Source organism: Meriones unguiculatus, chromosome 15 (genome assembly GCF_030254825.1).
Source record: "Meriones unguiculatus strain TT.TT164.6M chromosome 15, Bangor_MerUng_6.1, whole genome shotgun sequence".
NCBI lineage: Eukaryota > Metazoa > Chordata > Mammalia > Rodentia > Muridae > Meriones > Meriones unguiculatus.
The window spans coordinates 2267316-2277828 of NC_083362.1; the positions used below are offsets into that span (position 1 = coordinate 2267316).

General features: G+C 51.0%; 1 protein-coding gene across 1 annotated transcript; it reads left to right on the plus strand.

The window, feature by feature from the left end:
- Nucleotides 1–427: 427 nt before the first annotated feature.
- Nucleotides 428–9803, plus strand: Anhx (anomalous homeobox). The gene is made up of 8 exons (XM_021664588.1): nt 428–676; nt 1519–1646; nt 3599–3722; nt 4407–4609; nt 5858–6150; nt 7608–7722; nt 9515–9595; nt 9686–9803. The coding sequence occupies exons 1-8, from the start codon at nt 428–430 to the stop codon at nt 9801–9803; spliced, it is 1311 nt and encodes a 436-aa protein (XP_021520263.1).
- Nucleotides 9804–10513: the final 710 nt, after the last annotated feature.

The following is a 10513-nucleotide window of genomic DNA, read 5'->3' on the forward strand; positions in this document are numbered from 1 at the left end:
GCCCGTGGTTAGGTGACGGTCTCGCCAGTCGTGTGGCAGATGCCAGGGTCTCTGGGAAAACCACACAGGACACAACAAAGACCAGAAAGAAAGGAGATCATAGCTTATGTCAGTGCCTGGGGCATAGGAAAGGAAAAAAGATGAAAAGGGCAGGGCAGAAGAAAGGGTTAAGACTGAAAAAAGTGTGATTGGGTAGTTGCAGAATGTCCTGCTCAATTACTGGTGCATAGCTGCCTTCCTTAAGGACACAGCTATTGGGGAAATTAGGAGGACCTTTGAGGCCTAGCTTTTCTCAGGTGAGTTATCCTCCCTTGGAAGTGATACAGGCTGAGGCTCACATACTGCCTGCCTTTTGGAACTAATCTGAAGACTCTTAGATAAAACACAGTTGGTATCAGTGTTTCTTTGAATATTCTGTGTCGACAGGATGCAGAACTTCCTGAGGCTGCTGCGGGAGCATGGGGACACCCACTGTCTCCCACAGGACCTGGTGACCCTCGCAGGCAAGCTGTGTCGGGACTTCCAGCACAACCTTGTTCAGGTGCTGTCTTTGGTGAAAGCCATTCTGGAGAGCCGGCATCTTCAGCACCTGCTCCACAATGCAGACGTGGTGCTCGTGTGTGCCCAGGTCCTGGTCCGGCAGGAGCAGCACCTTTCAGCCCTCCAGATTTTAGAGGTATGAGAGAGGTGGGGGGGGGTACAGAGAGAAGTGGGACTAGAGCAGTGTCCACCGTCCCCAAAGTGTGATAAGCTCAGGCAGGGTGGCCCACTTCCACCGAGCCAAGGGAGACTTTGGTAACAACCTCAGCAAGTACCTTTTAGAAGACTTATTGCGTAGTGATCCTCTGCCGGCTGGTGAGCAAATGTGTGGCTGTGACGTGGAAACATGCTGGGCACGGACAGCTTTGACAGAGTGGTACACACCTGGGACCTCAGCACTCAGAAGACAAAGTAAGGTCAATGGCGGATTGCAGGCCAGCCTGTGTCAAAATGATGACACACCACGATCCAGAAAATGGAGTGAAAAGACAGGGGAGGGTGTGGTTGTGACTGAGGTGGCTACGGAGGAGCAATTAGTGGCATCAGTGATTAGAGTCCCTAAAGTGGGACTGGAAACTCATTTGGAAAGTTATTGCCCGAAGCCAGCTAATGGGAGCAAGGCATAGTGAAGTTGATGTGCTTTGCTTTCTGTACGGGTGTGCTTCAGTGAAGGGCTGGGCGCACTCATTTTTTGGAGGGTTTTAGATCAGAAACCAGGCCTCCAATCTCTTTACAACAGACATGAGATGTCTGCTGTAGCCCGTGAGGTAACTGGGTAGCCCTGGGTCGAGGCCTAGTGGGGACTAGGAGGCTTATATGCTTATCTAACATTAGTGGTTTGTGAGCACGGTGGAGACTGCCGTGCTCCCACTTCTCACTTGTTTGCCTTTCCCACAGGCTGAGTTGGTGTGGATGACAGATTCCCATACACTCCAGGGACTGTAGGAGTGACTGGGTTTCATCAGGTTTTCTCCACAGGGGTGTAAGGTGCCAGGAGGCAGCCAGGAGCTGGTACAGCTCTGGAATGACATTCACTACCACCTGATCATGAGGAAGCTGGGGGTCACCACGCTGAGCCCAGTGCAGAAGTTTCGTTGCAGGAAGAGGTACTTGCTGATTCTCCCCCATGCTGGCTCCGTGGGTCTTCCATGGCTAGATGTAGTATCCCATCCCCAGGGGAGATAGGGAAGCAAGGCCGGGAAGTCACCTCTAATGCAATGAACATCATTGACAATAATCCTTGTGTGTCCAGCACTAAGCCACAGCTCTGCCTGACACTCCAGTGGCTGGTGGCTGGGAGTGGACGCTTCTGGCCTCCCGACTGTCTCTCCATCCCATCATCACAAACAAGAAGGATATTGTTGAGGATAGCAAGTGTGAAGGGCAACTGGGTTTTGCTCAGCTGTTTCTCAGAGTATCTAATCCACATGTCTCAGTGCCAGGCTAGACACTGGGGACTACAGGAAGAGAACTCTGTCAGTGTTAGTCTCATCTTCCTCATTTATGGACGAGAAACGTTACATGAGAAAGTCAGGTCACATGCCTGAGGTTTTGCAGGGGAGATAAAGGCCAGGGCTCCCTGAACGCTGAGACCTTGGAGCGTTGTTCTTCATCTGGGGCCACTCACCACAAAAGGAAGGATGAAAGATTCTGTTTGATGCTCCAAGTAATGCAGACTCCCTGAGTCACCAACTCCACCCTCGGCAGGTTGAAGATGCTTTTTGTGCATTGGCCAGGGTCTTGCAAATGTTGACAGTGTGAGGCAGGTCCTCTGAAGCTCAGCAGATAATGAGCCTCAAAACAGGGGATATGATCACATCCCCATGGGCTGCTAGCCAGCAGACTGCAGCTAAGCAGTCATGGTGTCTTTTCCATTTGATGGTGAAGTGTTTCCTAAGTGCTAGGTGCTTGGAGCTTGTGGGTACAGAGCACACCCCAATTTCCTACAGTTGTCCCATGGAAAAGTTCAAGGGACAACACAGAATAATAAAATGGGTTTCTTCATGTGGGGCTCAGACAGTAAGAAGACCAAGACAGATTAGGCCTTTGCTGTGAGGAAGGGGTTACTTTTGACCAGGTCATTGGTGCAAGCCTTGCCAAGCCATGGATGAGAGTAGGGAAACCACACAGGCAACCTTTCCAGGCAGAAAGATGGCAAGGTAAGAAGCCAGGACTGAGAGGCTCCTGACATTCTGTAGCAATAGCAGACATCAAAGAAAAGTTTGCTTCCAACCCTTCACAGGTACAGACCTGTTTTCAGCCTGCAGCCATAGGAAAAGGTGGTGGCTTGTTTTACCTGCCATTTCCAAGGGTCTCCAGGGAGGCTGGCCGTCAACCTCAGGGCCGTGTGGGGTAGTGGCCAGAACATGGGCTGTGCTGTAACAGTGCTGGCCAGCCCTGTAGTGTCTTGGAGGCCGGCTATGGTCCAGAACTAAAGTCTGGGAGGGAGGAGCTCTCTGCTGAGTGGGAACTGCCAGGAGCAGGGTCAGCTCCATGAGCTGGTAAAGCCGAGAGCATTGTACACCAGCTCCTTTGGCTGCCCCTCCTGACTTGCTCCCTTTCGGCACAACTTCTCAGAGAATAAGCAAGATTGCTGCCCCAAACATCCATACACAGATGCTGGTTTCCCCTGGCCCCTCCCCCACTCATCCCCTACACTCAGCTTCTCAGGCCCTCCATTCTCCTCCTCATGCATCTCTTCTCTTTTTCTGCTCTGTTGTGTTAGTCCTTGCACTATGCTAGAGGCCCAGAGCCGTTTCTCTCTCCTCTCTACACTGCATGGAGATTTTAGAGTCACTGAAGCGACCCTGTAGCCATCTTCATCATGTGCCTAGGCTGATTTTTTATCTGCTGTATCCTTGAATTTCTTCATAAAGGGCATATGGCATGTATAGAGGTCACCTGTCTGTGGAACAGGTGACATCTAGATGTGAGGCATGGAGGAACATACCAAGAGCCCCTCGTCTAACAACATACAAAAGGACCCCACCTGGGACTCCAGGGCCTCCTCCAGAGGATGAAGCTTATGTTATAACTCTTCCTGTCCCTCCTTATCCAGGAACCCACCACCCACAACCCTCTGCCCCGAGGGCCCTAAGAGCCGGAACTTCCTCCCAGAGATTCGGCGCCACCTGCACAACTTTGCCACAAGTGTGGGTGTTTTTCCCAAGAAGGCCCAGTTGGTAAGAACAGTCCACAGCAGGGGCTTCCCTGCCACACTTCAGGAGCTTTCCTCTGTCCAGCCTCAGAGCCTCCCACCTCCTTCCAAGGAAGGCCTCTCTCTTCGATGCAGGCAGCTCTCTCTTCTCTCCAGCCAGCTGCTCTCCATCTTCCCCGGGGTCTCCCTTGTCTTCCTCATAGACAGGTCCCCTTCTTTTAGGTGGCTCCCCCTCCACTCTGTAGCTCTTTGTGCTGTCTTTATTTCCTTCTCCTCTGCTTGGTGAGGTACACAGCCTCCTCTCAGGCTCTGAGTGGTAGCCAGCTTTTCTTGACCTTTGACACGCTTTGCTTTCTCACGTGGGGCTGCTCACTTCTTACCTTGATTAATTCCCCAGTGCTTCTCAGTCCTCCACCGTGCGAGCCAATCTACAGGGCACAATGGGGCAATGACAAAGCTCCTGGTCGGGGACTGTGCAGGCTTTGAGCCAAGGGTCCATGGTGGTCTCAGCTGGCGTGGAGTGGAGTGGGGCAGAAGGCGGGGCAAGGTTGTCTTGCTCTCGACTTCCTCCGTGCATACTTAGTAGACAGTGTTTCCCAGGGCACCAGTTCAGGGATCCGGCTGCACTCTTTTTCCTTAGTAGACATGAGCTGTCCGGGCCACCTCTATGTAACCCTGTAACTCAAGAATTGTTTTATCTTGGGGTCAGGAGAAACTGGCGTCAGAGACCAGCTTGACTCCTGAGCAGGTGTACAACTGGTTTGCCAATTATCGGCGACGTCAGAAGGCTCGTCCCCTGCATGTTCCGAGAGCCCTCAAGACCAGGTCAGGAGCCTCCAGTGCAAAGGAGTGGGGTCCTGAACCACTGCAGCCCTCAGGAGACCGTCAAGAGCCTGTGGCTGCATCTCCGTGGTCAGGTGAGCGCACACTGGCTTCTCAGGGGCTGATTTCTCCAAGATCTAGCTGGCTTGGGGTTGACCCCAGCATGGCTGTGTATGTTTGGAAGTGGGAATGATACTGCCAGAAAGAGGGGACAACTAGTTGATTTGGGAAGTGACTCAATCTCTGTGTTTGAAACTGTTGGTTTGCACTAAAGTCAGACCAAGGTCACAAGGATATTTGGATGACTGAAGACCATGTATGATTCTAATCTGTGGAGCTGCTGTCAGCTGGGAAAGAGGCTAGGACCTAATGTGTTCTCTCTCTCTCTCTCTGTCTCTTTCTCTCTCTGTCTCTCTGTCTCTCTCTCTGTCTCTCTGTCTCTCTGTCTCTCTGTCTCTGTCTCTCTCTCTCTCTCTCTCTCATCTGTTAGCTCAATCTGAACCAAGTAGAACTCTACAGTCCCCAGAGACCATGCAGGGATCACAGAGGCCGCAGTGCATGGATTTGAGTTTTCCTGGAGACAACACAGCCTCACAGATGCTGGCTTTCAGGTACTGTCATTTCAAGGCATGGAACACATTTCTTCCGTGGTCCCCTCCTTCTTTGGGTGAAGACCAGAGTGCGATTTAACCTTAACCTCAGCACTGCCTGTGCTGGGTCACGACATTGTGGGGGTTGTTTTTGTTTTCTTTTTTCAAGTATTTGGTCAGGTTTGTTGTTGTTGTTGTTGTTGTTGTTTCGTGGGTTAAGCAGCAACTGGTGTGTATCTCACTGCCTGAGATCCTCCACCAGCTCTGAGGCCCTGGCAAGGCATGAGCCATCTGCCTGCATCCCAGTACTGTTCAGTCAATGGGGCAGTGCCAGGCTGGACCCTGACCTCAGGTTCATGTGACCCCTCTCCCACAGAATGAGGGTGTGGTAGGGCCTGCCGTACAGGCTGTGGCAGAGACTGACGATGCTCAATAAAAGCTTTGATCGAGTCTGAGACACAGTAGCCCTGATGGAATATCCTGACTACTGTTCCTTTAATATTAACCATCATTTATTCACTTGGGATTAGGGTCTTGCAAATCACTTCCTGTTTTCTGGTTATGCAGTAGGCTTTATTAAGGGTCTGGGACTCTGGGCACAAAGCCGTGCCCTTGGCAGACTCAGGGAAAGGTGGGCAGGGTGACTAGTGCTGTGCCAGGTTCCTCAGCTTCGTCGGCTTGTGTTCCCTCCCACCCACCAACCTCCTGCTTCTCCCCACCAAAGTGTACTGTTTGCTCATGCTGCCAGGTCACTCTATGGATATGACAGGTGCCAGGAGGGACCAGGTTACGATCCTGCCAGCCTAACCTCCGTATACCCTGCCCCTGGCCTCTGCTCTCTGGCTGCCAGCGACAACCTGTCTGTTTCCTCGGTGGCTAACCATGAATCATGGACGATGCCCCCTGCGCCATCATCCTCTGGGGGAGTTTTCCTACACACGGGGCAGCCAAAACATAGACACCAGAAAGAGGCTGGGATGGATCCTGAAGATGCCACCGTGTCGAGGGCCATTTCTACCGTCAGCGATCCCTGTCATGCAGGTGCGTCCACACTGCACAGACTGTGAAATTCTTGTCTCGCCCCCACAACTACCTAAGTCCATAGTGCTGGGATGGACGTGCAGGTGTGACACCATCTGCTTGGATCTGTGAAGTTCACGAAACCCGGAACTACTTGAGTCAGAACTGGTTCTTTCCACAAATTTCCCAGATTATTTCTCATTTATGCCTATGGAAAAAAATATAAATGGAAAACAAGGCATTTAGGAAAGAACTAAAAAGGGAGGGAGCCGCTGCATGATGACACACGCTCCCACGTGTCCTCTCCTGCGCCCCAAACTGCCCTGCCCTGTGAGTACCTGCTGCTTCCTGCCCTGCGCATTGCTCTAGGGTGGAACTGTAGGCGTTTGTTCGTTAGTTACCACTGTCATTCTGCGTGCCTCTAAATTGCATGTTTGCGTGTGACACGGCAGAGATGCGCAGCTTTCCCTCGCGCCAAGGCCTTGTTGATTTGCCTGGGTTTTGTAGCATTCTTCGAGCATAATGCGTCTTTCTTTCTTTTTCTTTTTCTTGCAACTTCTAATTGTCACTTTAGGAAACAGTATGTCTTAAAAAACATACTCGCCCCAGCAGCCCTTCATCACCTGAAGGTTCCGTAGCCTCCTCCTCAGAAAGAGCCCCTAAGTGATGGCTATACCTGATACCTAAGCTATAGAAGACATTTCTCATTCACAGCATCACAAGCTCCACATTATTGAGAGGGTATCCATCCATCCATCCATCCATCCATCCATCCCTCTGTCTGTCTCTCTCCATTGACACTGCACACAGCAGGCTCGCTGGCCTTCAGATGATCCTTGTCTTTACCTCTCCAGCCCTCTGGTTCTGATCTGAAGCCAAGCTCTGTTAGTGCTGCTGACTACCACATGGACTCAGGGAAGAAGGAGACTGCCTTTCAGGCTCCTGCCCTACCTGTGTGACCTTCCAGAGATGACTAAGTCTACTAGCTTGTCCTTTTAAGAGTGAGAGGTATTTTGATAGGTCACTGTCTGGCACAGCGGGAGAGAAAACCAATGGCATGGTGAGGTAGCAACAGCTTCCTTCTCAAGGAAATAGCAGTGAAACTTGAGAAAAGAGGTAAAACGTGGAAACAGTGAATCAGGCATGTGGCAGAATCCTCAGGTGCAAGTTGCTTGTCATGACCAAGAACAGGAACATGTGTGAAGCAGATGGAGCCTCGGGCACTGGACTGTGTGAAGCCCATAGTGGAAAAGCCCAGGGTAAAGTCAAGAGAAGTGGGCTTTGGCTTTGTCCCTGGAGGTCTGATGGGTCACAGAGGTGGAGGATCTGTCCTTCCTTTTCTGGGTGAGAGGCTAGGGCCTTGGGATGGTGAAATGACTTCTTGTGGGCCAGACTCTGCCCCCAGGAAAAGTGGCTGTGCCACCATGTGCTGTGTGTTTTCCTTTCACCTGTGGCCTGTGGAATTTCCTTATCTGCAGGATTTGCTGATCTGCACAGTAATTGTTTCCAAAGCATGTACCCACAGGAGGGTCGAGGACCAAGTCCTGGACAGGCAGCTTCAACCGCAGGCTTCAAAGTTCATCATCCTCACAGGTAAGCCAGGACAGTTCTTGGCTGTCTGTGGGTAACAGGGCAGAGTAGGGCTTAGTTTACAGAATCACCATCTCAGAGCTTGAGGATCAGGTTCTTCCTTATGTGTTTCTCAAAATGTCAGCAGTCCTTCTGTCACCAAAAGAATACCCTAAACATTGACACACACACGTACTTCCTGCGCTTTGGATGGTGTGCCCCTGGCCAGTGATCATCCTTGGTTTTACCAGCTTCTCCTCATGTTTGTTCCTGAGACTAAGGCTGCTGGTCTCTGAGAAGTAGCAAGGTTACATATACCTTTAATATTTCAAATTGATGTTTGAGATGGATCAAAAAGCCTAACCCACGACAAGACATGGAGAGATGACAGGATTCTGGGAGGACTTAGGAGACATGGGTGTACAGGGCAGTAGAGGGTCTTGTGGTAAAGTGATAGTATCCAACATCGCAAGGACAGGAAGAGATGAAGATGGAGAGTGTCCAGGGTGGTCCAGGGTTCTGTAACTGAGAGAAGAGGCACAAGGTTCCCAAACGGCTGACAGTAGGGCAGTGTATGGAGTGATTGGAGGGAGGTCTTCGGTAGAGAAAAAGTGACAAACCCCACAAGATTGGAGGATATCTCCAGAAGGCTAGACATATTTTCTGGGGTCCTCTGATGGTAACTAGGTTGCTGTGTCCTGGTTCAGTGGACACCGGCTTGTCTACACTAGTGTTTCCAGGTCACGATGGAACCTCCCTCATCTCATCCACCAGTCTCTGACACTCCAGGCCTAGGAATATTCTTCCCTTGTAATGACAAGCTCCGTTTTGTGTGTGTGTGTGTGTGTGTGACACTGCTTCTGGGAGAGAGAGGAATAAATGCCTACTCCTTTTGGAGAGGGAATTGATGACAAATCAGACTAACAATACCACCAAAGTCCATCTTCATGAATGGACGAGTCTAAGGGGTCACTTGCAGAGCAGGAATGACCAAAGACAGCCCCATCACCAAAAGCCCACCTCAAAATCTGGAACCCTGACGCTCTCTGCCAAGTAGCCTGGCAAGTGTGGGATCCTCCCTAGGCGAGGGGAAGGAGAGAGGAGAGGGAGAAGGAGAGGGAGGCTCCTTCAGAGGCTTGGCTGGTCAGAGTCCCCCCCCCCCCAGCAGTTGCTTGCTGCTTCTGTAGCATTGGGGAGGGATCTTCATCAACCTTAAAAATTTCAGCTTTCCAAGACATGAAGTTTGTGTAATTCTCAAGTCTCATACACTTCCCTCCTCCTTCCTGGAGGGAGCGTTCCGACTCAGAGGAAATGACTCCGTGAAAATTCTGTAGAATCCTGAGTAAATAGAAGCAGGTACTGTGTACTCACTTTCTGTTTGCTTTGTGATACAGTCTATTTGTGCATATCTGTCTGTCCTCAGACTCCCAGCTGTCCACCTGCCTTAGCCTGTGGAGGGCTGTGATTGTGGATGTTGGCCTTGTGCCCAGCCTTTTGCTTTGCTTTGCTTTGCTCTGGTGTCCAGTGCTTAGCACATCCACTGTGAGATTTGTCCTGCCAGGCCAGGGCTAGTGTCAGTGATGGCCTCGTCAGTTGCTCTCTCTGACCTGCCAATGAGCCTGTTCACATTAGCATGCTTCCTCTGGCTAGCTCTGCAGAGTTCCTTGTCTGAACAGTGTTCATGGTTCCATCAGCACTCAGAATGGCTTGGATGTATACAGGACTATGGGGATCATGCCACGCAGTGTTCCCTCGTAACTGAATCTGTTCTGATGTGAGAATCAGCAGTGTACAGGACAGAGCTCTTCCCTTTCAGTTCTTTGGAGGTGATGCCTGCCACAGCTGCCACGCCAGCACCGGTGTCCACCATGGAGCTGAGCCAGCCCTTGCTCTCCAGGTGAGGCCTTCTAAGGTTTGCCTGTGGGAAGGCAAATGTCCCAAAGCCCAAGAACGTGCCTCTGTGTGTGATGCTCAGCTGCCTTTCCAGGTGCAACAGCTTTCCAGCCAAGCCTCCTTCCTGGGATGCCTTCGGGGCAGCCGTTGAGTTTCCTGAGTCCAGCCTGGGTGGGGCTGTTCGTGTGGAGATGGGCCTGCGCATGGAATGAGCAAGTTTCGGGTTGTGTGTCAGTTCCACACAAGTTACAGAGATTTACTTCAAACGAAGATCATATTCCTAGAGTGCCCCAAGAGAGTCTTCTGTGAGGCTTCCAGGGCTTGCTGTACCACCCTGTTGGAGAAGTTTGGCTGGGAGTTCTCTGTGTTGGCAAAGTTTTTGAGAAATGTTTGTGATAGGCTAAGTCTAAGCCTGCTCCATGCAGGCAAGATAAATGTGAGCTGAGGCCCCTGACACCTGCTGGATAGGAAGGGTGCCCACGTCAAGGGAGAATGCTCATTGTTGAGCCTTTCTGCCCAGCTACACACAGGGTCGCTCTCTTTGACTCATTGACTCTGTGAGTGGATATGGAGAGTGATCCGGAATTCTTTTGCTCATGGTCCTTGCTCCTAGAGTTCGGAGCAACGTAGTTGACTGAAGATGGCCCAGACAGAGGGCAACAGAGTGAGTTTCCTTGCCCCCTGGTATCCTTTATGCTTCTGAAAGTAATGTTTTTTCAAACTAAGTGAAGGTTTTTGTTTCAGAATCCCCGCTTTATGCCGTATCCTGACATGTTTATATCAATGCAAAGAAATTAACACCATTTTTTCTTGGTTGGGGCGGTGTTAACTGATGCCACGTAACCCGCCCCCCCCCCCAATAGATGTTGACTGTTTCCTAGGTACACTTTGGCTTGCATCCCTCTCTCCTTTTTGTTTGTTC